The sequence below is a fragment of the Pogoniulus pusillus genome, chromosome 24, assembly GCF_015220805.1.
Source record: "Pogoniulus pusillus isolate bPogPus1 chromosome 24, bPogPus1.pri, whole genome shotgun sequence".
Lineage (NCBI taxonomy): Eukaryota > Metazoa > Chordata > Aves > Piciformes > Lybiidae > Pogoniulus > Pogoniulus pusillus.
Window position 1 is genome coordinate 331,998 of NC_087287.1, and position 26,225 is coordinate 358,222.

The following is a 26,225-nucleotide window of genomic DNA, read 5'->3' on the forward strand; positions in this document are numbered from 1 at the left end:
ACTCTGGGGTTTTTTTTCCTAAACCTTTTAATGTAACAAAATCAACATTTGATGTCCACAGCTCCATTTCAGTTGCTCTCCCCTAATGCTTTCCTACGTAGTGTTCAAATTTATAGTCAGCTGCCCCTAGAGGAGCCCTCCCTTTCCGTTGCTGCTTGTTTTCATTTGTATGTTCTAAAACTCATCATTTTCTTGAGTCCTGGCTGTTCAGACAGTTTATTTAACCACAAGCGGGGATGCAGGACAGGCTCGGCTGCCGGGGGTGGGCGGTTCGCGCTCCCCTGCCTGGGCCCGGGCCGTGCCCACGCCGCTGCTCCGCCCCCGGGGAGGGGGTAGGCACAGCCCATCGAGGCGGCGTCAGCCCCGCATCTCCCCCCGCTTCTGCCCACTGACGGTGCAGGGCTGGTCGGCAGCGGCTGCTCAGGGTAGGTACGGGACGAGCGGCTGCGGCAGATCCCCCATACACACACCCTGGGCGGGCAACTACCGTGGAGCTGCGCAGGGAACGGGGGCAGACGGTACCCTACGGTACCTCCCCCCTTGTGCCCCCTGCTTTATTGGGCTGGGGGCCGGAGCTTGGAGAGGCGAAACAGTGGCTGCCGTGGGGGCTGCGGGACAGATCCTCGGTGGAGCGGGGGTGGGATGAGGGCTAGGAATGGGGACAAGGTTTGGCGGGTGAAATCTGTACCGCTACGCTGCGAACCGCGGTGGCGGGAGGGTTTCCGAGCGTTCCAAGGCTGCCCCCGGTCTGAGTCAGGCCGGCGGAGCGGCCGCACTGCAGTGCGCTAAGAGGGGCGGACTGCGGCGGCCTCAGGGCGCTGGACTCGAGAGGGGTCGGGAAGCGGGGAGCGGGGGACACTCGCTCCCACCCGCTCCCACCCATTCCCCACCACTGAGAAAACCCTGGAGCCTCGTCTGGATGGCAGTGGCCGAGGCAGGGGCTTCAGTAACTGCCCGCGGTGTGCTACGGCTAACTTAAAAACAGCTGGGAAGGGGGGGACTACTGGACACCCAGGCTGCATCTGCCAGGTGGCTGCTGCCCAAAGGGTGATTCGTCAAAGCAATTGCCCCCAGGAATCGGACTTTTATTTCTAGTTACCCTTTTCTTGCCTTTTCTGCTTGGAGGTTACGATGAAAGTAGCTGCTTAATCTTGGCCGCGTGCTCTCTCCCAGGTGGGACTGCAGAGAAATCCTATTTCATCCACCAACTGCTGTTTCTCGTCACTGGGAGATGCTTAAATTAAATCAATAATGTAGAAGAATCCACTTTAGGGGAGGTTTTCTGCCGTTTCTTTTAAGTTGTGTTGTGAATTGCTATCTCTGTATTATTATGTTTGTAGGATAAAATGATACTGTTGTCTCCTCTCTGTCATTTAAGAGTACAGAAACATTACCCATTTTCATAAAAGCAGATTGGTTGAATTACTGCCCTCAAAAGCCTTTATGTGATGGTTTCTATCAATTCACCTCCTACTTATTCTGCTCATGACTTTGCAAAAAGGCAAAGCTGTTTTATTCCACTGGCACTGTTGGGTGACTGGGGAAGGCGGAGAGGCTCCCAGGGAGATCCTTGTTGCTGCTGTCCAGAATGGCTCTTGCTTTAGCCACCAGAGTAATGGCACTCCTTGCACATCCACGCCGCCGTGGGATGCACCGCTCGCAAAGTTGTTTACCCCGGAAAATCATCTTGCCCTGCATGTGGTTTCAGTTGTCTCAGTTTTCCCACTCAACAGTAGGTCATACAGATGGGACAAGGAAAAGGGGGGAAAAAGAGGGTTTTTGTTTTCCAGTGGAAAAACTAGACCTAAAGTTGAGAAGGATTTCAGTGTGGTTTATTGTGAAGCTGTATTTACAAGTCAGCAGCCAGTCTTCTGGGAGGAAAGATCTCCATCCTAACTTAATTATGGTCTGCCACATTGTACACATAAATAGCTTCAGGCTATTGAGTCCCACTTGGCTTTTGAAGACAAACATAAAGTCATGAACTCATGCCCTCCTGGCACAAGTATGGTCTTTCTCCCTCTCTCTCACCCATCTGTCTGCTCAATATCTAGTCTGAATATCCCACTCTGACATAGCAGAGATGCTTTAGCAGTCGATGTCCTTTGCAATTCACACTGTGTGCAGCATCCCATCTAATAACTCCTGCTTTGGAGCTGTCTCTGTTAAAACCACTCTGACCCTCCTGGCTCCTTGCTGCCGACGCTGCAGTCGTTGTGGAGGACTGAAGCCACAGATGGGTATTGTAAGTGTCAGTCCATCAGCAAGAGGGAGAAACCTTGAGAGGGGAGAGACAAAAGCTCCTTTAGTGCAGTCAAATCCCCTGCAACCCCTTGAGAGAGGAAGGAAGGAGAAGGGCTGACTGCGGGGCTAACGGGGAATGGCAGTGAAAGACGCAGCATTCAGGCCCTCAATGGCCTGTCTTTGTTAGGGAGACCTGTTGCACGGTGTAATGGGAGAGGAGAGACTCATCTACAGCCTGTAGGCTCTGCTCTCGGAATGAACCCCTGTTCTCCCGAAAGAAAGGCTCTCAAAAGGGCCCATGCCTTCAGTTTCATACCGAGTCACATCTCGGAACTCTGGATTCCTCACCTTGGATTCTGCTGGTTTCCTTCTCCTTTCAACTAGAATAAACAGAATAACAGCTCTTTATGCCTTCAAATTAGGGAAGAAGCATGAGCAAGATGAACTGCATCCTGTTAACTGCCTGCCTGGCTCTAGTTGCTTTCTGTAGTTCTGGTGAGTATAAAGCAGATGCTTTTCTGATGTGATGTTATGACAGAGGCTGAGGAAACCATGGGAAACATCTGGAGGAGGAAATATAACAAGGAAAGTCATGATTGCTTAGTAGCAGTCGGGGGGTGGGGGTGGGGAACAGGAGCCATTGAAGCAGGGCTTAGCGTCTGCTTCTTAGTGTCTGTCTTTGGTCAGGAAAGTGATGCTGCTTAATAGGGCAACTGGCTGTTGTGTTCTGCTGCTTGAAGACTGTATTCCTGCTGTGCAAACTGGAAACCAGGTGCACAGCACAAGGGAGAGCTGGGATGAAGTAGGAAAGGGATGAAATGAGATTCTGCTGATGACATGTCTTGCTGTCCTTTGGAGAAGGCAGGCTGCAAGAGCCACCACTGCATGCAGTGTTCTGCAGGCACACACGGGCAAGTGCTCTTACAAGTGACAGAAGTACCTGCTTCCAAATCTTCCTGTCAGAACTGCCACTCTCAATCTGCACACTGATAGGAGCTTGTTCATTTTAGCTTCTGAAGCCTTGAGTTTAACAGCCAGGCGTAGGTTTTGTGGCAGTTAGATGCAGGCAGTGAGTCTCCTTTTGTTCCTTGTGATTGCTGTCGCTGGCTCAGTAAAGACAAATCCTTTTCTTCTTAGGTGCTGCCCTAAGGTGCTACCACTGCGAGAACAGCCCTGCCTTGTGCAAGACCAACAGCACTTGCTTACCGAATGAAGATACTTGCTTGCAGATGAAATTTGGTATGTAGCAGTCCTGCAGACCTGAAGTAGACAGGGCTGAATCGGTTTGCATTGTCTGGACACTTCCAATCTGGCCTTAGCCTACTGTTCCTAACCTCACTTGAAAGAATACTGTTGAAGGTCATGCTTGTAGCTAATGATGACTTAGGGCTCGTTTGTACTGGTACAAGCATATATACAGGCAAAAAATCCTCAGCACTACTCCCACCACTCAAGAGAGCTGGAAAAAAAACAAGAGCCATCTTTGATCTTAAAATGCAAATCCTTTGCCTCGACTTCATTGCACTTTAAAAAAGAGATAAAACCTGTGAAAGAAACCTGCAGAGAAGGAGTCAGCCAGTTACGAGTTGACATCAAAATAAATTGTCTTCTCCTGAAAGACAGGTGACTTGTGTCTCAGGAAGCTGGCCCAGGGTATTCAGAGCATAGAGTTCCTGGTCTAGCTGTTAGATAACGTCTCAGTAACAGTCTTGCTGCCAGTGACAGGAGTTTCACTGGAAAAACAGAAGAACTGAGTCCTGCTTTTCCAGGTGGTTCCCTCCGCTCTAGAAAGACCCTTGGGCTGGCTTAGTGGGAGCCAGGATGGGGCAGGACTGCTTTGTTCCCTAGGATGGTCCTCACTAAATCGTGACTCAATGTGGGGGAAGGAAGCTTGTGGTACTGTTGGGCTAGGATTCCAGTCTATGCTGTTTGCAGCCTAAGGAATTTTCTCTTGCTCTTCCCTTCAAGCTCAGATCTTTACAAACACGAACTGTAGACTTTCTAGCATGCAGCCTGTGGTGACTGTCCACTGTCAGAGTCAGGAGCTGAGTGCCTGAGGTGCCAAGCAAGGGAAGATGGAAGACAAGGTGTTTGATCCCTGGTGTCCAGGGGAATGAGCGAGCAGGGAGAAAGACTCCTGCTCTTCAATCTCCATTTGCATGTTGCCTCTGGGGATGAGGCCAGCCAGATTTAATGGGACTTGCCTTCAGCCCAAGCACTACCTTGAGCTGATGGACTTGCTCTGAACTTTGTGAAGTGAGAACAGCTGTGGGCAGGACAGTGCAAGAGCAGTACAGGCCAATGGTGTGCTGCCCTTCTCTGGCAAGAGCCTCAAGTATCACTCCAGCTCCACTCTGCATCTCCTAGTGGGTCATTTGGACTGGAAGCACTGGTCAGCTTGAGCTAGAAGTCTGTCTTCAGCTATAACTAGGCAGTACAAGAGAGAGCTGTGGCAGCAGGTCCGTGGCTCGCTATCGGATTTGGAAACTCTTAACTACTTGAATGGACACTAAAAAGCCAACATGTGGCAGTCTAGGCAGTGATTCTCCCCATACCAAAAAGGAATTGGTTTCAACAGGATCTTCTTTTTTTGTTTTGTTTCTTTTTTTTTTTTTTTTTTTTTTTAGGTAAATTGAGAACTTCCTCCTGCTGGAAGACATCCCAGTGCAGCATGAATGATATTGCTGAGTTCTTCCAATTGGATAATTTTGAGTTCTTTTGCTGCCAGCACGACTTGTGCAATGAAGGTGCAATGACTGGGGTTGACAAAGCAGCCTTCAGTATTGCCTCAGTGGTGACTATGCTGTGGATGCTTCTGTAGCGAGCCTGGTCTGTGTGCCCTGCCATCCAGCTGACATGATCTCAAACCCATTTGCTCCTCTCTGCGCTGCTCCTCTCACACTGTCCCTTCCTAGCCATGGGCAGAAACATTGTCTTTCATTTTGAATTCTGTTTCCATGGAAAGGTAATTATTTGTGGTGGGGATTTCTGACTGCTCCCTTGTCATACCACGAAGAGTGGGTTTGAGAAGTGTTGGATCATGCCATAAGCCCGACGCAGTGCTTCATGCTGAGCGCAGAAACGTTTATTTCCAAGTGTTCCCATCACTGGGAGGGTTTCTTTCCTTGTTACAAGCCAAGGGCGTGACCTTGTCAGCACTGTTATTCTGGGAGAAAGCAGCTACACTTAAGCCCAAACTGAAATACTGCTTTGAGTAAGGAGCCCTTTTCCTGTTGTTTTGGTGTGTCTGTGAGCATGCAGACGACACTGCTGGCCCTTTCCCCGCCTTGGCCCGTGCCTCGGGCTGTCGGGAAGCATGCGCTTTGCACCGAGTATTTAGTGGCGAGCTGGGAGCTGTTTATGAACGCTGAGGAGCTGCACTGGCACTTCCAGTTTGTTTTTCCTCATGGTAGCTGTTGGGTTGTGTTGAAAACTGTGAGATGTAAACTTAACCCCTCAAGCTTTCCCCCAAGAGTGTTAAACCAAACCTTGCAGGTCTTTACATTTTTACTTTTGTGCAATGTGTAAATGCCAGTACAAAACATTTGTGTATCTATACTGCATGGATACCGAACTGCTCAGTCTGCAGGCGTGAGAGCTGAACTGTTCTGTACGCTGCTCGCCCTTAGCCGTGGGGACAGAACTTTGATACTCCTCCAGTACTTAAGGACCCTCTCAGTCAGGACAATGTCAAATCCTCACTCTTGGCACGTCCTTGCCAGAGTCACAGTTCATTGCCAAAGGTATACTCTCTGAGCTCGTGCTCTGCAGGGTGCCAGTGACGCCAGCTCACCCAGTCGTATCAGGGGTGCTACTCCATGCAGGGTTATCTTTTAGTTAAGCTTAGCTTAGCTACGAAAGCATCCTGGGAACTCTCTGGTCTTTCAAAATATGGAAGTCATCCTGTCTTTGATTAATAAAAAAGCCAAAAAAGGAAATGTGAAGAGTGTGTTTCTTTACTGCTGGGTGTAACTCCAGTGGCTGCCATGTGAGATGCTCCCACCCTTCCCACCCAGAGACCCTCAACAAGTTGCAAGCAGTCTTCTCCCGCTCTTTCTCTGGAGATGGGTGCTGTGCATGGCTGGCTTGTGCTGGCAGAGCAGTATGCAGAGGAACAAATATATCATCATTTGGGGAGAAGAAAGGGCTGTCCCTGTGTGGCTGCGGCAACAGCTGGAGCATGGCATGCAACATGCTGCCTGTGGCTGCTTTCAGAGCAATCCTGTCTGTGGTTTTCTACTATCACATGGTTTTATTCTGTGTACAGATTAAATTTCTTCGTGGGACAAAGGAGTTATTTTCCTCTGTAAGCCCAAAAAAACGCTAGAAACTAAGCTGCAGTAGCAGCAAGTGGTGTGTGCAGAAGTGCAGACTAAACAGCTTCAGGGCTCTCAGTCTTCCCTTCTCTTAATGTCCTCCACTTCCTTCAGCCTCCTCTGGACTCCCTCCAGTAGTTCCCTGTCTCTCTTGAACTGGGAGGCCCAGAACTGGACACAGTATTCCAGATTTTGCCTCACCAAGGCAGAGCGGACAGGGATGAGACTCTCCCTTGACATGCTGGCCACATGCACGCCACAAGCCTGTTGGCATTCTTGCTCCTGAGAGCACATTGCTGGTCGATGGGCAGCTCGATGTCTGCCAGCACTGCCGGGTCCTTCTCCACAGAGCTGCTTGCTCTCCCGACGTCACCCCTCAGCTGTGCTGTCCTCCGCAGGGGAAGGCCCTGTTTGAACCTCAGGAAGTTCCCATTCACGCAGAAGTTATTCCTGGTCCTGTCCCATACGAGTGGTTCATCAGGCTAGAAAGCACCACCAGCTCGTGTAGCCTTTCCGCAGCCGCTTCATCCTATTTCACTGAATAATTCCCTTTAGCTCGGATTTTTATTCGGTTTTTCCTCTCGGGTATAATTCTTTTTCCTTTCACTCGCCGGGGACGGTCTGCAGGCGCTCCGCAGGAAAGCGTCAGCAGAGTCCGGCCGGGAGCAGCCGGACACCCTCCGCGCCGCCTCCTGGGGCAGCGCTGGCTGGGCGGGGGCCGGGCAGGAGGCTGCCGCGGTCCTCCGCTCCGCTGGACGGCGCTAGCGCCGCAGGGAGACGCCTCCTGCCGGGGCGTGGTGGACGCTGCGGGGGCTGCGCTGAAGGGCGGCGGCGGCCGTGAGCGGCTGCTCTTGGCGGGGCCTGCCCCGGCCGCCCCACCGCGGGTGAGTAGTGCCGCGGGGGTTCCGCTCCCTTCTGCTTTGTGCCCTTGCCGCCGTCTTCGGCTAGGCTTCGGCGAAGGGTTGCGGGCCTCATCGGGCCTGTCCCCGCCTTGCCGGCGGTCTGTGGTGGGGGAGCAGCCGGAGCCCCTTGGGCTGCTGGCAGAGCAGGCCCAGCCCACGGCGGTTGGGTGAGCTGGGGTGGGGTGCGGTGCGGTAGGGAGGCGAGGCGGGGCGGGGGCTGGGCAGGTGTTCGTGCCTTGTGCCTGTGTCTGGAGTGGTGACCCGCGACGTGGGGTGTGCTGTGGGTAAGGCGTTCAGCGCGGGGGCCCCTGTCAGAAATGGGGGGGAAGATGGGGGCAGAGCGTGTGGAGCCATAGCAGGCCCAGGCTGCTGGCGGCACTGCGGCGCAGGAGCAGCGGGCAGGAGGAGGCGCAGCGGGCAGGAGGAGGCGCAGCCTGCTGCTCGTTCTCCGCACCGGCACCTGCTGCTCTCTGGGGCTCTGCATCGGCCTTCGGCTTCTCCCTGGCGCGCTGTGTCAAAAGGGCCCTGCCCCTGAGTGTTGTTTTTAAGGGGAAGATCAAGAAATAGTGTTTCTAAGTCATATGAGTGTAACTGTTACAGTAGCTTTGCAGAGTGCTTGTGGTTTGATTAGCTCTGCTTCAGTGTTTATGCTTCTTTATTAGGAGTTTTTGCTCGAGCTTTTAAGTCAGGTGGCCCAGGCCACTTGACAATTAATTTAGCTCGTTCAGCAGAAGGAGCAACATGTTGGCAAGCTGTCGAGCGAGGATGACAGCAAAAGTGTGCAGATACAAGGAGTTATTTTTAAGTGCTTTTCTCGCCGTGTGCATGCTTGAAGGACAACACTTTTGTAGGAAATGCGTTTAAAATAATGAAACACCAAGGTTTTTACACACTGCTGCTGCCTGCTTTTCTGCTGTAGGCTTGGGGAAGAGAGGACAAAGCACTGCTGTTACCTTATTTAGTAGTAAGAGGTGTGGAGTTCTGCCCGAGTGTTTCCTCCCATCTTCTGTCTTTCTCCAAGAGGGACAGGGCTTGATGGCTTCGTTAGAAAAGCTCAAGTGAGGGCAGGGACAGGGCTTGATGGCTTCGTTAGAAAAGCTCAAGTGAGGGCAGGGACAGGGCTTGATGGCTTCGTTAGAAAAGCTCAAGTGAGGGCAGGGACAGGGCTTGATGGCTTCGTTAGAAAAGCTCAAGTGAGGGCGCTCTGAAGGCTTTTTTTTTTTGCATTAGAAGGCTTTTGCAATAGATATGGGGAAAGTGAAACAAACATGAGTAGTTCTGTGGGAGTCGGTGAAGCGCTTCTGCGCCTGGGTAGTCATCCCAATTGGTACCTGTAACTGTAGTGCAGTGCTGCTCACCCTCAAGCCGTGAGATTCTGTGACTCCCTCAGTGTGAGCTGCTGCTAGGCTCTTCTGGCTCCGGTGTGTGCTCCTGAGCGCCCCTGGTGCTGCGCCCTCTGAGAAATGACTCGGGGAGGGTAGGTAGGCTGGAAACAGTGCAGATGAACTTGTGTTTAGGAGTGTTGTGGGGTTTTTTGGTTTTGTTTTTTAGCTGGATTTGGCTGCAGCTAGAGTATGAAGGCAAAGACTAGAGATAAGGAAGACATTTTTTACGCTGAGGGTGGTGAGACGCTCAGGCTGCTCAGAGAGGTGAAAGATGCTCCATCCCTGGAGCCATTCCAGGTCAGGTTGTCTGGGGCTCTGAGCAATGTGCTCTAGTTGCAGATGTCCCTGCTGATTGCAGAGGGATTGGTCCGTGGAGACCTTTCAAGGCCTGTCTGGTTGTGTTTCTCTCTGACCTGAGCTAGATTGTGTGGTCCTGCTCTGGCAGGGGGGTTGGACTTGATAGTCTTTTTGGGTCCCTTCTAACCCCTGACATCTTTTGATGTGACCTTTAAAGGTCCCTCACAGCCCAAATCAGTCTGTGAGTCAAAGCTGCCAATGGGACTTCTTTTCATAACAACCTGTTGTAAGGAGAGCTGAATCTCAGCTGTAGCTGGAGCATTAGTAGAAACTCATTTCATAACATTAAGTGGCTCCCTGTTGTTACCTTGTGGAATTTGTGAAAGATGTGAGTGTCCTGCCTCTTCTTTAGTGAAGAGGAGAGGAGTGGAAATGAGTCCACAGTGGACAGCCAGGAGAGCAGAACATGCAAGGTGAAGAGCAGGATGGGATGCTGGCAGTGATGAATGCAAGGGTGAGTGTTTGAACTTACAGGGGAAGGACAAATTGCCTGGCACTGGGAAAGCTTAGGATAGCTGCAGTGATTTAGACTCCCTGCTTACAGTTGATGTTTGATAGTGCCATGTCCAGGCCACCAAAAGGAGGAGAGTGGTGAGAGAAACATCATCGAATTGTATTTAGATATGCAGCCAGGAGAAGGGATTGAATTGAGTGGTCCAGCTTTCAGATTGCAGTGGTACCTTGCTGTCTGTGCCCCAGGAGGAAAGCAAAGGCATTGTGGTTTGATTGTGTGCTGAGCCAGGAAACTCTGTCCAGTTTTGTTTCCCAGCTGGATTTGGAAAATTCATGGATATTTAGTATCCCTAATGTAAATAAAAACAGAGCAGAAAGTAGCACTGAAGGTGTTCAGGTGGAAGTACTGGCATGTGAAGTAAGCAAAAGCAATTGCATCAGCCAGAGCTGGGAATGAGCTGAAATATTCATAAGTGAAATACAGGTGCAGCACCATGCTCCATCCAGTGAGTCACTTTGTCCTCACGGTACCTGGGTAACGCTGTCATGTGTCTGGAAACAAGCCTTTTGCTGGGTGTTGGAGCTCTGAGCAGTTGTGAGGGCAGATTTGTACTTATGACTTCTGTAATTCCTATCCCCAGGCCCAGGGCTCCTTTGGTGATACTAATGTTAGAAAGGATTCTTAGCAGGAAGCAGTTTGGCCCTGTGGATGGCATTGGCTGTAGGCTGCAATCTATGATGCCTAGCTTTAGTTCTGAAACGGTAACAGCTTTACCAGAAGCCTTTGCTGGTATCCTGCATGGCTTTTGGAGAGCAGCTGTAAATTGCTGTGCGGGCTCAGGCCTGCGCTGTGTGTGCAGATTGCAGCAGTCTCATGCAGATGACAAAGCAGAGATCGTTTTCCGCTGAATCTTGCTACTTAAACAGGACCAGCTTCTCGCGTCGTGCCAGTGTGTGGAGTATCATCCCCGGCCCAGCAAGATCTGTCAGTCTGCTTCTGAGCTGGTATCCAAAATGCAATGTGGAGTCCACTGCATGGGCTATTTATAGACTTTGGCCATTTTTTTCTCAATTCAGTGCAGTTCTTAACCTTTGAGCTGCCTTGTGCCTGCTTATCTCCAGGATCTTGGTTTTAAAACCTTGTTGTGGCCTGTCGCTGTGTTTGTTAGTCCGCGTCTTTCTGTGATCAGAAGCTGTAATTTTGTCTGGAATTTTGGGGCCATGTAGAAACTCCTGGTGCTCTGTTGTGAGCAGAAGCAGTGAGGAGCAGTTGCTGTCCCTGGGCCTATGGGTACAGGCATTTTTTTTGCTGATCAGCAGCTCGACCTGGTTTTCAGATGGGCATCAGTCACACAGCAGGTAAAGCAGCAGGTGGGTGTTCTGCAGTGTTTTTAGTCTTTCTGTGTGGTGCTGTGGAAACAAACATTGATACAATCCCTGTTGTATTGCAGTGACAGGCAAGTGTTTAAGGGTGAGTTACATATTACCAAGCTAGATGTGGTTTGTATCTTCTATTAATATGTGGGAGAAGCAGCCCTGCTGAAAACTGGCGTTTACTCTTTAAAGACTTCTTTGGGTTATTTTTGGCAGTACTGAGGCTTTGCTGACTAGCAGCTGTTAGAAAAGGCATATGATGAGTATTTTGTACTGGGTTTCATTATTTCTTGTCAGCTAGTGATGTGGTGGAGGTGCTGTCGGAACTGAACAAACAAATTCGTTTCAAGCATTTTACAGTGAAACATGTAGCAAAGTATGAACTAATCACAGTTATCTGAGAGTCAGTGATACTTACTGTGGTATTTATGTCACTTGTGTTTTGAAAGCCATCCTGAAAGTATGTGGAAATGGGGTAGTGGAGACGATTCTACTTCCAAAGCTGTAGTAAGTATTGAGTTACTATTAAAACACTATTTTCTTAAGGATTTCTGATGTAGAGAATCTTCAGTTGATGGTATACTAATGTCATGTATTTACCATGACTCAGTTTTAGAACCTTTCAAAGGCAACTTGGGCTCTTGCTTGCTATCTCCTTGGTGTTTAATCTTTTATGTGTAACACAGCTGCTCAGCTCCACTTCACTGTGCTATCTTGCTTGACAACAGCTGTGGGACTTACATAAGCTTTATCCCAAGTGTGTTTTTTGTGTGGAGTATGTTCAATATCAGTATTTTGCTGCCACGAGGCTCACTAATACCGCTGCTGGTTGTTATGATGCAAAGCCTGTGAGTGAGGAAATTAACTTTTACATACCTAGATGCTTCATTGGTTTTATTTTATCTTGAACTAGTCTTTCTGACCCAGTTTCTGTGATTTATAATTTAGTGTTTGTCAGAGTTGCTAAAAAGGGTCTGATGTCACTGCGTACAATGTACGTGTTAGTATTGCACTCGCTTGCTCCCTGTCTTTTAGAAGAGCCAGAGAAGCCCCAGCTGAAGCCTTGCTGCAGAAGCACGTTGCCTGCACCACGTTTGCTCAATGTGTGCTTTGTGTCTGCAGACTGCAGGCTCCCAAGATGCAAGAAGCATGTCGGTGACAGATTTGACTGAACAGCTGGTGAGCACTGAGCAGCTGGTGACACAGCTAAAGGAGCTTGTCAGGGAGAAGGATGCTGAGCTTCGAGAGAAAGATCTTCAGTTAAAGGTACCCTGCCTGTCTTCTTGTCCAGCTTTCCCCAGGCCTGGTGGTTATGAGCTGGTTTCATAGATACAGGCTGAAAGTCAGCTACAGCAACTTGAGGAGCACGGGAAGCGTTGGTCACAGGTAGCTGTTGTGGTTCCTGGACACCACTGCTTTTTGTCAGGGTGTCTGCTGTCCTTAAATTGTACACAGGCAACACGTTCCTTGTGTGAGCAGATGCATGTGGCACTTGGGGAGGCCAGGCTTGACTTGCTGAGAACTAGGGCTGGGCAGGGTTATTTTAGGCTGAATGTGGGGAAATCTACCAATGTCATGTCATTACTGGACGTTTAGTGAGATGCCAGCCTACCTCATGGGATTTCTGTAGAGAAGCTCTCCTTCCACTGGATGTGTTTTGCTTCTTTTCTTTCTGTAGTGATCTTATTGTTGATATCCTCTGCTTTTGACTGGCATTAGGAAGGAACAAACAAAAAATCACCTGTTGACACAAAGAACCAAGTGTAAAAATACTGAATTTTCTAAAACTCACTGTAAATTAGGTAGTCTCCTTTAAAGAAATAGAATATCTTGTAGGATTCTGAAGGTGTCTGTCTTTTCACACACAGAAAGACCCAAAAATCGTAGAATGGGTTGGGTTGGAAGAGACCTTTAAAGATGATCTAAAAAATGTAACTCTTCTCATTAAAAAATCAAGCTCTGAAGTTGTTTTGCTCTCCAAAAATAGGAAAGTGTCTAAGACCATAATGCTGTGGGTTCCATACCATAGTAACTACATGTGGACAATCTAAGGAGGGGAAGGTTGTTCTGGAGATGCAGGCCTGTTCCATGTGATGTGCTACGAAGGGCTACAAAGATGCTGAGGAGTCTGGAGCATCTCTGAGGAGCAAAGGCTGAGAGCCCTAAAGCTGTTGAGCCTGGAGAAGAGCAGCCCCCGAGAGGATGTGGTCAATACTCAACAAGAGCTAAAGGGTGGGGGGCAAGAGAATGGGGGCAGACTCTTGTGGCCAGTGACAGGACAAGGGGCAGTAGGAACAAACTGAAACCCAGGAGGAGAAAATTCTTTGTTGTGAGAATGCTGGAGCCCTAGAGCAGGTTGCCCAGAGAGGTTGTGGTCTCTCTTTCTCTGATCCTAGGCAAGCTGCTGTGGGTGCCCCTGCTTTAGCAGGGGGTTGGGCTGGGTGATCTCCAGAGGCCCCTTCCAAGCCCTGCATGCTGGGATTCTGTCCTACCATAATGTCTCTTCAGTGGAAAGATATTTTTTTTTTTTGTTAATCACTTCAGATTTGTCTTTTTTGATTTTTCTTTTTCCTTATGGAAGAATTGAAGGATGCAGTTGTTCATGTAGTTAAGTTAGTCCTTCATGATGTTTGTAGGAGGAGAAGGAATCTGCTGATGCCAAACTCTCCAAGTTGAAGCTACAGAACAAAGCCAAGGTTGCATCTTTAACTTCACAGTTAGAAGAGCTTAAGAAACAGTTATCAGACTCTGGAGGATTGGATGCAAAAGCAGAACCAAAGAAGGTAAGTGCACATTTTAAAGCAGACATCATTTCTGTAAGGCTGCAGACAGCTCCGTGTGCTGGACTCTGCTGTGGAGCCAAGGGTCATGTTAGGATCAGGATAGGCTGTGTGGGTGCTGTCAGTTTGTCTGTCTGTTCCTTTCTTTCTTCTTCTGTCTTTCTATATCTGTTTAGAAAATTGTGCATTCCTTCCCCATTGATTCAATAAAAGTATTCTTACTGATCTTCATCTTATTAGCAGGTCAAAGTTTTAAAGCATTTGATTCAGGAAGAGAAGTTTTTGAGAAGCAATGAAAAGAAAACCTGATTTGTTACTCTAATGGTAAAAACAGAGAAATGTCCTTGATGGCAACATGTAACTTGTGTGGGAACGTCTGTTGTCAGTGACCAGTGCTCTGCTGCTGGCAGAGATTCTAAGTTCTGGTTGTAGCAGTGCAGCCCTGTACTTCTTCAAAGTAGTGTGTTTTGACTCCATACTTTAGCTGTAGCTTCGCTATTTCCTGGGTGTTTTTAAGGTGTGCTGAAAGGGAACAGAAACATCAGCTTGAAGTTTTTAAAGCCATGCAGTAGCTAATTATTTACGCTTCTGATCTAGTTTGCTAATAAAACAACAGCTGCACTTGCTTTCCTTTGTAATGGCAAAAAACATCTGTAGCCCAGTAGTTACACATCCTGAAATTGTGATTGGAAACAGTCTTATTGAAACTCTTCTTCCCCTAATAGTCCTTTTTCCCTCTGAGTTCTATGGACTACACTTGCCAGAATGAATTACAGCTGCCAGAGGAAGTGAATGCCCTTACTGCATGTTTGAATCCACTTTGCGGCACCAATTGCTGTTAATAATTGAAGTATTTTCACAAGCTTGATACAGTTCTGTGCCTGCTCTGTCTGGCTTCTACATTTAATATGTGATACATAAGAGCACCAGAACACCATGAGTGCAGTCCACTTCTCACCAGTGTTACCCAAACAGGTGCAGAAGTCAAGTGTTTCCTCTTTACATATTGCTAAATTCCCTCTTCTTTTCAGGCATCAAAAGATGGTGACCAGGAAAATGCTGCAGCAAATCGTGGGAAAATACTAGTACTGAGAAGGAGAATTGAAGAACTGGAAGGCCAGATCGCACACAAAAATGAGGAGTTACAAAAAAAGGTGGTGTTCTGCCTGCTGCTGAGGCTGTGCTTTGTCACCTTTGTATGCAGGGCTGTTTGTAAATACGGTGAAATGCATAAAAACAGTTAAATCAACGTAAGTTCCATTATTAAATAGATAGTTGAGCGTTCTCTGGTGACTAGGCAGAGCAGTCCATATGCTACAGCCTGCCCAGGCAAGCGCCATGAGAGCTCTGCCATCATGCTCTCAGTGAGCATGGAGTCCTCAAGCAGCTGTAGTTGTTTGAAAATGAAGGGCATGCACAAACAGGGATTTGTGGGTTAATGCTCTCTTGAAGTCTTGTATTTTTGGAGAAAAAAGGCTGTTCTTTGCTTCAGGTTTTGTTGCAAAAGTAAGTTTTAACAGGAAGAAATGAGGGTAAGGAATAATTCCATGTTGTGAGTTGCTGTTCTGTGCAGTGACGTGTGGACCTGCCTCTGAACAGTGGCAGGAATACGGATGGTGCAGAATTTCAGAGAGAAAGCCCCAATAATTAAAGGTTACAGTTAAAATTGAGCCAGGTCATATGTCTGGCTGTTTTTTTTTCACTACTCTAAGCCAGGCAATAGGGAAGCAATGCCAGCTGTGGAAGTACAGGCTACAAGTGCTGCTCTCTTCATTTTCAGAGCGCAGAGCTGGAGGCCCAGCACTGTCGTGGGGCTGAAATGGATGCCATGCTGGCAGACAAAGAGAAGAAATTAGCTGAGAGAGACGCTTACATCATCGATTTACAGATGGCTTGTGGCTCAGGTGCTGATGTCACTGAAGTACTCCTGCCTAATGAAGAGCTGAAGGTACATTAGCAGCTCAGATTAAAAAAATCTCCATAGAGGTTTCAAGGAATCAACGAGTTCTGATGCGTTATGTGGTGGAGCCTTCTCTGAAGCACAAATCTGCAGTTACTCATGTGAATAAAAATTCTTTACTGATTATTTTCATTGAATGGCAATGGTTTAAATCTAGAGCAGGACAGATATAGATTTGACATTGGGAAGATGTTCTTTACTATGAGAGTGGGGAGACACTGGGACAGGTTGCCCAGAGAAGTTGTGGGCACCTCATCTCTGCAAGTGGCCTTGAGCAACTTGGTCTAGTGGGAGGTGTCCCTGTCCATGGCATGGGGTTGGAAATGGGTGATCTTTAAGGTCTCAGTCAACTCAAGCTATTCTATGGTGATTCTGTAATTTATATTGGTGGAATATTTATTTACTTCTTTTGCCAGTGCCCTTTCTGCATATTAGTATTGACTTCAGAATCTGCTGCCAAATTCAATTCATGTTAAACCCAAACGTTAATTATGAGTTTAATGTTGCTTTACCTGAGAAGCAGGGCTAGGAGATGAGTTCATGGTGATTTTTCTGGGGCTGTTCTCACTGTCTTTTGGTTTGCATTCTAAAGACTCAGCTGGCTATTAAAGAGTCATCACTGCAAACCATGGAGATTCTGGTTCAGAACCTTACCAAGAAGGTGGGAGACAGCGAAGAAAAATGTAGTTTGTTCCAGGAACAGATTGAGAGTCTTAAAAATATACAGAGCAAAGAGAGGGAACATTTCCAAGGGAAAGAAGCTACCTACATGGAAAATGTAAGTAAATACACTGGGAAATAGTTCCTTTCCTTGGGGAAGAGAGGAAGAATACAGCTCTCTTGGCTGTAGTGTTTCCATCTCAGTAGTTAAGAAATGCTTCTTTTAACTTTGGATGATTCTTGACTGAAGCTCTGTGGCATTCAGGAGGAACAAGAAGAGTGGTGTATTAGACAGGCTGAGCTGCTGGTCACTGTAGTGAAAAGTTTTGTGCAAGAAAGTTTAAGGCTGTGGCTGGTGTTTGAGACTTGTGTGTGACAGAGTGAAATGAGTTGTGCAGAATTTCAGTTGAAGAGCTTCCAAACATCTCTTTCATGTGGTGCTGCATCTCACTGTTGGTAGTGGTTTTGGATGACTGCAACCAACCATTTCTGGCACAAATGGCTGTTTTGAGGGCTGACTTTCGGTTGTGCTGAGAGCTCCCTGGCACACTTTTTGCCATGGGAACATGGAAAAAAATAGGATTGTCCTCCTGACCTGGAAACCTCTCTAGAAATTAGCTGTTATTTACCAGGGCAGGACAAACAATGCCTTGTTAAATAATACTTGAGAAAATAAAGTGAGACTATGGAGTATATTACCCATTCCTTGATATTATCAGACCCTCCCAACTTCCTTGGAAGCTAAATGTCAGAATGTATTGTGCCTGATCTCTCGGCATTTGAGGTGTACCATGTAGGAAAATACTCATCTCATTGTTTCTCACATCACTGAGTCTATCTTGTCTGAGATGAAAAAGCTGCTTTTGATCCCAAACGTGACTGCAGCAGCACATGTGGAATTAGTTTTGGTACAGTAAGGAGAGAAAAAGACAAGCAGTTGAGATTGTGAAAGACATTTTGGTGAGCCCAGTATCATCGCTCTTGTCTGGGTAGGGCTTTATACGAATTTATTCAAATTGCTATTAGTGAGAACTCAAAAGTTATATCCAGTTCTTACAAACACTGCAAGGTAGCTCAAAAAGACCTGTTGGGAGGGGAGTATGAGGTTTGGAGGAGGAGACAGCTAGGTTTCAAAGCTGCAGTTTGGGCTTCATTAATAGAAATTACAGAGGCTATTTCTTGCAAGTTTCCTTTAGAAATTAGCAGCTCCAGAACTATGGTATCCAAAAAAGAGGGGAGAAGGTCTGAGATACTAAGTGAGAATGGACAGGATGGCGCTTCTTGTTTAAAGGGTGTGCAGCTGGGACACGTTTTCTGCAAGCTGGAGGTTTATCCACGTGCACTATTGATACTGGTGATCACTCACTGATTGCTGTGCTTGTTGTTAACTGGGAGCAAAATTGAGACCTGAGCTAAAATACAGCATCTGTCTGGAGACAGTTCAGGGTGTCATTTGCTGTGCCTCTGTGGACTGCTTTTGTATTAACTTTTTATGTGGTTTTAGGTACGTGCATTTCAAAATATTATCCAGGAAAAGGAAAAGGAACTGGAAGCACAGAGAGAAAAGCATGAGCAGGAGCTCTTTAAATTAGCTGCTAAATCTGATGCAAGTGCTGACCTAGAACAGGTAGGCTGCTCTGGAAACTCAGTATCTCGCTTTGACTTAGACATGGGAATTTGGAGTCATGTGATTCCTTACCTCTGTAACTGAAATACCTGGTTATGAAATTAAGGATATGCCTTTCTTTCTCTTCTGAAAATGTGTACTCCTTTGAGTCTCCTTCTTTGGAAATATTTGGACCCCACCTGGAGATAGGCATCCTGCTCTGCATGAGCCTGCTTTAGCAGGGGGATTTGATAAGATGGTCTTCATAAATCCCTTCCAACCCCCTCCACGCTGGGATTCTGTGACTGATTGTTTAATTTTTATTTTATTGGATTTTTTTCCTTAGCTACTAAAAGCCTTGAAACAGAAACTCCACGAAAAGGAAGAAGTCATGCTGGGCAGGACGCAGGTGATAGATGTCTTGCAAAAGGAACTGGATGCCAAGGACCAGCAGTTGCAGGTAAGAAGTGGCCAGTGTGCACACCTGAACTCCTCAGGTCAGTGAGAAGTTTGGTTGGGCACAAAAGACACTTTGCATGAAGTCTTTGGGCAGTTGTCCAGGAGGCGTGGACACATACAGCTAGAGCTGTGCAAAGACTGATTCCAGCTGGAAGTTAACTCAAAGGAGAGGGAAAGCCTGTAAAATGTGTGACTGTAACCTCTCACCTGTAGTTTGTCTTGATTCTTTCAGGAATCTTACTGAGTAGGGAAGACTTTTTCCTGACAAAAGATTTTAGCTTCTCTAGGTAGACCTCAGGAAGCCCCAGATCTGAGGCTTGAGTGTTTTGCTAACTCTCTGCCTTTCCTTCTGCTGTAGTTCTTCTGATTGCAAGAGCAATAGCTAATCAAGGTTCCTTGTGTTGCAGCACTTAGAATGAACTGTCATTATAGCCTTTGAGTGCTGTTGCTTCAGTTCAGAGGTGCAGAAAAGGGATATTGTAGTCTCTCAGGGACTCTGCTGAAGCATGCATCAGAGCCTGTCTGGGGTGTCAGGTCCAGCGTATTAGCTTGCTGTTCCCCAAAACTAGGAACACTGCCAGAATTAAAATCTTTCTAGAAGCAGCTTCAGCTATGTACTATGGTAGATGTGCTGCCTAGATAGTTCAGATCCATGACAGTTCAAGCCTTGTCTTTCCCATTGGTTAGGTCTCCTGCCTGAAGCAGGTGGGTTTATTCTGTTGGGTTAGCTGCATCTTCCTACAGCGATGCTTCGCAAGAACTGATGGTCTCCAACGCTCGGGCATTGAGGGGGCAGGCATACACACTGTGGGGGTGGAGGGAAGGTTTGACTGACAACGTGAAGCACTTAAGCTGAGATTCCATTGCAGTTTAAGAATTAAAATAACAGGAAGCCTTGCTTTATTCACTTAAGTTTTAACCACAGTTTGGAAGCATTCCCTCTACTATTCTGCACAGCTGCTTTACCTGAGCAGTTTAGGCCTAGTGCTACGTATCGTGACAGTAGTAATGTGTACAGCAGGTCTGATGTGAGTGGACTGCTCTGCTGCGGTGATCTGTAAGCTGCCTCTTTATTTATTAAAGTAACTAATGCAAATGCACCAGCAGTAGAATAAGCACTGACATAAGGCTGGTTTAATGGATGCAGGGAAAACACCTGGTGGCACTGTGGTGCATGTTCTTTATCTTTGGGCTCACAGTTAGAGATCTGCTTCTCCTTGTGGGTTTTTATTTTGACATTCCCTAGAACCAAACGTTCTTGTTTATTCCATTTTCACCTCCCTCTAGGGGAGGCTGCTGCCTGGAGGTTGCAGTTAAAGCAGTGGTCCTCAGCTCAGACCTTCCAAGACCGAAGCTTTTGAGGTACAGCCAGGTTCCCAACAGTAGCCTGATTTCTGATTACATCGTAGGTAGGAATACAGATACAGTATTTGGCGGTGATACTAAAAATGCTTCACGTTAAAATATAAAGGTGGTTTGTTTTGTCTTTTACAGGAAATTAATGAAAACCTGAAGCGTCTTCTGTCTGAAAAAGAAAACCTCCAGTCTAAACTGGACGCTGAGAAACATGTAATGAGAGCCCAGTTAAAAGACATGATGGAGAAACATGAGCTTGAAATGACAAAAGTTAAGGAGAAATATAATGCTGAACTGCATGAAATTAAAGAGAAACATGAAGCCGAGCTGCAAGAGAAAGACCAGGCTCTGTTTCAGCTCCAGAAACAGGTGGCAGAATTGAGTGGTAGCGAACACGGGAACCCCAAAGAAGTTACTCTGGAGTCTGTAACCAAAGAGAAGCTAGAAGGTTTAGAAGGTATTCTGCTAAAACAGTTATTATATACAAAGGGTTTCTTTGCCCTAGCATCTACGCCAATTTCGTACCTGTTTCAAGTAGAGCTACACTTAATTTGCTGAAGAGTTATTGCCAGGCTAACTAAAAAGTATCTGTGATCAAATACTGTAGGGGTGAGGCTTCTAGGGTTACCAAGCTGGTCACATCAACTGCAGATTTCTCACCATGTTTCTTATTGCTACTGTGAATGCAGTTGTCTGGTGTAAGTGAACAAGTGCCAGCTGCTCAGAGAATGAAACACAGGTCTTGCATTAATGATCTTCCCACAGTTTCAAATGCTTGTTGCGGTCTTGTTTCGTAGCCCAAGTGAAATTGAAAACAGAAGAGGCCAGCAAATCTGAAGCAAAGTTTTTGAAAATGAAGGCTTTGTCTAAATCAAGAATCAAACAGCTGGAGGATGAACTGAAACGTGTATGTGTGGCACGATGTTTTCATGTCCCAGCGCTGTGCTTGGAGATGTGACTGACAAAAGTGAGAGCTGGGGCACACAGAGTATCGCAGTGGTGTGCTGGGAGCATTGGCATCTGCGCATTGGAATTGCATGGACAGACAGTGTGGGTGTGGGGGGAGGTTTCAGGAGCCAGTACTACAAACTGCTGTTCCCAGCATTCAGGAGTAAGTTTGTTGAAGATCTGGTAGTTTGCTGCACTTTCACATACTAGAGAAGCAGCTACTGTCAACCAGGAAAAAAAAAGCTGTTTTGCCTTTGCCACGTTTCTGGTGTGTTGGTGCATTTGAAGAACTCCAAACTCTTTTTTTCTTCTAGTTTTCATCAAAGAACAATGATGCGTCTGCCTTACACAGTCGTGTCTCAGAACTAGAAATGGAAAATGAAGAACTGCAGTCAAAACTGCAATCCTTACATGAAATCAGAACTCAAAATGGTAAGAAGAGCTTTTTCTTTTCCAGATGAGTCAGAGCAACAAGCAGAAATGAACTTTCACTGGCATTTTCAAAGCACATCTTGTTTCATAAACAGATCCTGAGGTGACTTAAATCCTCTATGCTATTGTTCTGTTGCAGCTCAACTTTTCCTTCCCAAAATCCACCTGTATATAGTTCTTGTTGCATTTAGACTTGGGCAGAATGCGTGGAAGGTTTTGCAGGAAACAGAAGAGGCACTTTGTAAGAGGGGAAAATGAAACCAATCTTAGCTGGAAAATGTGCCCAAGTGTATACAATTAGCTGGAGCAGTGAGGGGCGGGGGAAGTAGAGTCATAGAATGGTTTAGGTTGGAAAGGACTTCAAAGCTCATCCAGTTCCAACCCCTTGCCATAGGCAGGGACACCTCCTACTAGAACAGGTCACTCAACGTATCCAGCCTGGTCTTCTTGAACACCTCTAGGGAGGAGCAGCCACAGCCTCCCTGGGCCACCTGTGCCAGTGTCTCACGACCCTCACTGTAAAGAACTTCTTACTAACATACAGTTTCAATCTCCCCTCTTCCAGTTTAAACCCATTGTCTTGTCATTAGAACACCTTATAAACAGTCCCTCCCCAGCCCTCCTGGAGCCCCCTTCAGATACTGGAAGGCCACACCAAGGTCTCCTCGAAGCCTCCTCATCTCCAAGCTGCAGAGCCCCAACTCTTGTAGCCCGTCCTCATAGCAGAGCTGCTGCAACCCTCTGAGCATCAAGCAGCTGTTGTCAGAACTACTGCCGTTTCTTTTGAGAGGATTTAAGAGAGGATGTTTGCTTAAAACCTCAGACAGTTTAAAGGAGAGCTCCAAGATACTTTTCTGTTTCTTCTTGTGTTATTTTCTGTGCCCTTGTGGCAGTTTGAGGGGTCTTGGGTCCCCTTTAAAGCCATGGGGATGGAGACCCATCTCAGGATATGGTAATATTGTTACTCTGTTCCATCTTCTGTCTTTCTGTAAATGGTAGAATTTTCAGTTCATCAGTCTGAATTGCTAGAGAGTTAAAGCACTCCTCAGTGTTTGATAATCAAGAAGTCAGTTACACGGGTAGATGGATGACCCAGTCTAGCAGAGGTCTTCTAAGTAAAATTGTCTGAATTTTCATTCTGAATCTTTCTTTTAAATTTTTATTGAACATCCTGTTGGTTTTGTGTCCTAACAACCCACATTTACTGTGTTTTTGTAGAAGAATTGCTGACTAAGCTGGAACTCTATGAAGAGCAGCAAAGGAAGTTGCAAGCTGATCTTGACCAAGTTACCAAGAGGGCAGCATCGCAGGTTAACTTTACAACTCTTCTGCAGGAGTTCCTGATTAACTCCAGCTGTGCTAATTAGACTTTGGCAGTGTTAGCTGGCTTTTGGAGGTGAAAATGAATTTAGTGGTAGATGGAGCTTTGAGTGCCAGCAGCTGTTCAGTTGGCTAGCAAGGTGATAGGTTTTGAGTTAGAATCATGGAACAACAGAATGGTTTGGGTTGGAAGGGACCTTAAAGGCCATCTACCACCAGCTGACCTTTGACTAGGCCAAGTTGCTCACGGCCTTGTCCAACCTGGCTTTGAAGACTAATTACTTAAAAAGATTGATTTCTACTTTGCCACATAACTTAAATTATATTTTCCCAAACAGGTTGCTATTTATGTAGTTACATTTCACACGGGTCATCCAAGTGTGGCAGTTATTTTCACTACAGTGTAGAAAGCTTTCAGAGGGAAATACCAGCTGTAAGCTTCACAAATGTGTGGATCCGAAGAGCAGAGTGAGAAGGGTCAGAAAACACCTCTGAAGGGCTTTGGATGGATTCACAGTGTGCATTAATCATGGTAGCTCTGTACAGCCCTAGCAAAGAGCCAGTTTGAAATGGTTAATTATATTTTGCTATGAAGAACTGGGATTTTTGATGGTCTTTATGAATGAAGTTTTAAAATAGTTTTTATTTTGATGGGAAGGCAGAAACCTTTTTATTCTGTTTACAGAAAATGTTAATAGAGATTTATAATCCCACATAAAGTAAGCTGGATACTGCTTTACTTTGAAACACAGCTGAGGTGAAAATGTGCAAAGATATTTTGATTTTCAAAGCCATTTTTTGTCTAGAAATAGTTTAGATTAGAAATGGAGCTGGCACCAGCATTTTCGATACTTGGAGAGGCTTCTTACATAACCTACAACTTCCACAGGCTGTTATTTATTCAGGGTGGTGAATTATAATGGGCTGTTGTCTGTGAATGTTTGCCAACTGAAAATGTAACCTACGTTTGCGGTGGGGTTGGCCAGTATGTTTTCACACCCAGTTTCTCTTGTCAGGCCAGTGAGTCAGGCAGTGTGGATGAATTGCAGAGTCAGCTCTTGGAGTGGCAAGAGAATGTACCAGAGTCAGAGGAGTCCCGTGATCAAGTCAGAGAAGAGAAATCTGCCATGGCCCTGAGAATGGCTCAGATTGAGGAGGAAAGAGAAGGTGAATTGTTTTCTTTATGGTGGATGATCCTCTACCTGATGTGTGACTGCCTTCCAAGTCTGAATTAACAGTACACCACCAGGACTGATTGCTGTAGCCATAAGATTTGTAGAACAAGTGAAATTGCTCAAACTTGCAATTTCTGCTTTTCCCCTGTGTCCTCGAACCTGTTTTTCGTGCCTTTTTTTGTTTTCATCATTTTTATGAGTAGATGTGCTTGTTATGTTTGCCATCTGAGCTGCTGCTGTGTCAGACTGCTTGGACATGGAAAGCTTATTGTCTGCAGAGCAGTGGTCAATGGGACAGAGTTCTCTGTTGAACTATGAAAGCCGCCTGCCTAGAGCAGCTGGTGAAGGTGTAGGGAGCTCTGCTGCTGGCTTGAATTTGATGAGTAAAGGTGGCACTTTAGTATTACGTAGCTCCAAGTTTCTCCTTCAGTAGAAGCTAATAAGAAGCCTTTCTTAAGCTGTTCGGTGATCTGAGTGTCACTTGTGTAGGTCAGCTGAGTAATACTGGCTGCCAATGGTTTCGAGCTAGTTAAAAATATGAACTTAGCTACGAAAAATACCTTTTCAAGTAATCTCAGCTTTTATAGTTTTCCAAAGTGCGAATAAAACACCTGCTGGGAAATTGAAGCAGCTTCTATTAGAAGTTCCAGAAATCTGGTTAAATTTGCTGCTTTTCCCCATGCCATCTCGACCTGTCACAGTTCTTGTGCTGTTAGTGAACTGCCTTGGGGGTTCACAGCACATTTCAACGTGCACAGCCTACTGTTGTTGTCAATCCAATTTGGTAATTCAGTCTTCTCCTTTTGATCAGCAATCAAATTACTGTTCACTTACCTAACCAGTTTGGTTATTTTTAATGTACATAACCAGTCTGGAAGTTCAGTGTGGAAGCACAGAGGTGTTTGAAGCATCACACCTCCTCTTTCTGAGCAGCTTGCACACATGATCCTGTGGGATTGGAGCAGCATAGTTGTTCTTTGTGAAAGCTACCTGTTGCCTCGTCTGTGCTAACACATATCGACATGAAATATGCATAGGAGTTGTTAAACTTCATCTGTGTCAGTCCATGTTTAATTTTGCCTTTTTTCTCCCCTTGGGATAAGCATGAACTTTCTGTTTCTTTTTTTCCTGCCGTTACCTGATGAGCACTCGGCGTCCCTTCCCCCTCCACTCCTACCCTACACTGTGATTTGGTCAGCCAGTGAGAACAGTTTCCCATCAGTTTTGTGCATGCAGGTTCCTGCAGAAATGGCAACTTGTAATGCACTGGTGCTGATTTCTTCTGCTCTTGCTTCCTTTGAGGAGATTGCCATCAGTGCCTTACAGGATTTGCCGTTTGTGGGTTTTAGCAGTATGTCTAACAAGTGCTGGTTTTCACCTGATTCTCTTTTTTTTTCCTGCCTTGCCTATTTCTTTTCTTAATTTGTATTAACCAAACCATCTCTTGTAATTTTCTTTTGTGGTAACAGCTGACTCCATATTTATATTTCTAGAGAAAAATTGCATGGCTTTACTGCAAGTGGTTGTGACTAAGAATCAATTTCACTTCAATAGTTTTAGGAGTTCAGTAGTATTAGGAATTCAGTAGTATTTTTTTAAAATCTTAAAATAGTTTGGATTGGAGGGGACCTTAAAGATCATCTGATTCCAACCCTGTGCTATGGGTGGGGACACTTTCCACTAGACCAGGTCGCTCAAGGCTTCATCCAGCCTGGCCTCAAACACTTCCAGGGATGAGGCGTCCACAACTTCACTGGAACAAGTTGCCCAGAGTCTAACCACCCTCATAGTAAAGAACTCCTTCCTGATGTCCCATCTGAATCCACACTGCCCATAAACTGCAGAACATTGCATACATTAATATGAGGCACCAATATTTTAAGCAGTGTGGACATCCACTACTCATTCCATCATAATCTGTGCCAGGTTGCCACCTGTGGTGATTGTTTCTCTTGGCTTGAATTAATGTGGAGCTGCAAAAGCATAGAGGGTGATCCTGTCAATAACATTTATAACTGGGCCTTGTTTCCTCTGCAGACCACTAAAGATGGTGATACTTCAGTGTGAGTAGTGACACAAGAAAATCCAGACACACAGTTAGTTAATTTCCATGCAGTGTGTATCTGCAGGAGGGTGTTCTGGAGAAGTTGTCACATTTTATGTTGGATAAAATTGCAAATGAAAAGCTCTCTGAGGTGCTGCGAAACGTTAGAAAATGGATTTACTTACTAACTGTTGTTAAAGCAATGCTGAATTTAACTGGAATTGTTTTAGCACTTCCCTGAGTGTTCCAAAATGATGTAAAGCTCAGTTTTAATACACTCGTTTTTCATGTGGCGACCAAAATGTCAATCTTTTTTCCATTGTCCAATAGGTAGAAGTCTAAATACTTTGGGTTCTGAAAGGACAGTGCACTCATTATTTCTTCTGATTGTACTGAGAGCCAAGTTGGATTTTCAAGAGAGTGGTTTGTTTTTTTCCTGTCCAAACTGGGGGTT

At 46.2% G+C, this 26,225-nt stretch overlaps 2 protein-coding genes across 6 annotated transcripts in view; both read left to right on the forward strand.

Moving 5' to 3' along the window:
* The first annotated feature begins 231 nt into the window (after positions 1-231).
* CD59 (CD59 molecule (CD59 blood group)) lies at positions 232-6,182 on the forward strand. The gene is made up of 4 exons (XM_064162983.1): positions 232-425; positions 2,667-2,739; positions 3,382-3,483; positions 4,872-6,182. The coding sequence occupies exons 2-4, from the start codon at positions 2,676-2,678 to the stop codon at positions 5,063-5,065; spliced, it is 360 nt and encodes a 119-aa protein (XP_064019053.1). The 5' UTR covers positions 232-425; positions 2,667-2,675; the 3' UTR covers positions 5,066-6,182.
* Positions 6,183-7,297: 1,115 nt separating this feature from the next.
* The window catches only part of LOC135185866 (golgin subfamily B member 1-like), a 43,322-nt gene continuing 24,394 nt past the window's right edge, over positions 7,298-26,225 (forward strand). For 2 of the 5 annotated variants that reach the window (XM_064162979.1, XM_064162982.1), the window contains exons 1-13: positions 11,061-11,538; positions 12,154-12,297; positions 13,668-13,814; positions 14,843-14,965; positions 15,592-15,759; positions 16,364-16,549; positions 17,936-18,058; positions 18,384-18,497; positions 19,991-20,309; positions 20,650-20,759; positions 21,115-21,232; positions 22,451-22,542; positions 23,569-23,719. In XM_064162979.1, coding sequence (XP_064019049.1) covers positions 11,494-11,538; positions 12,154-12,297; positions 13,668-13,814; positions 14,843-14,965; positions 15,592-15,759; positions 16,364-16,549; positions 17,936-18,058; positions 18,384-18,497; positions 19,991-20,309; positions 20,650-20,759; positions 21,115-21,232; positions 22,451-22,542; positions 23,569-23,719 — 1,840 coding nt within the window. In that variant the 5' untranslated portion in view covers positions 11,061-11,493. Of the gene's footprint in view, positions 7,445-7,561; positions 7,630-10,728; positions 11,029-11,060; positions 11,539-12,153; positions 12,298-13,667; positions 13,815-14,842; positions 14,966-15,591; positions 15,760-16,363; positions 16,550-17,935; positions 18,059-18,383; positions 18,498-19,990; positions 20,310-20,649; positions 20,760-21,114; positions 21,233-22,450; positions 22,543-23,568; positions 23,720-26,225 lie in introns of those variants that run through there. The other 3 variants (XM_064162976.1, XM_064162978.1, XM_064162977.1) reach the window with 3 other exon arrangements.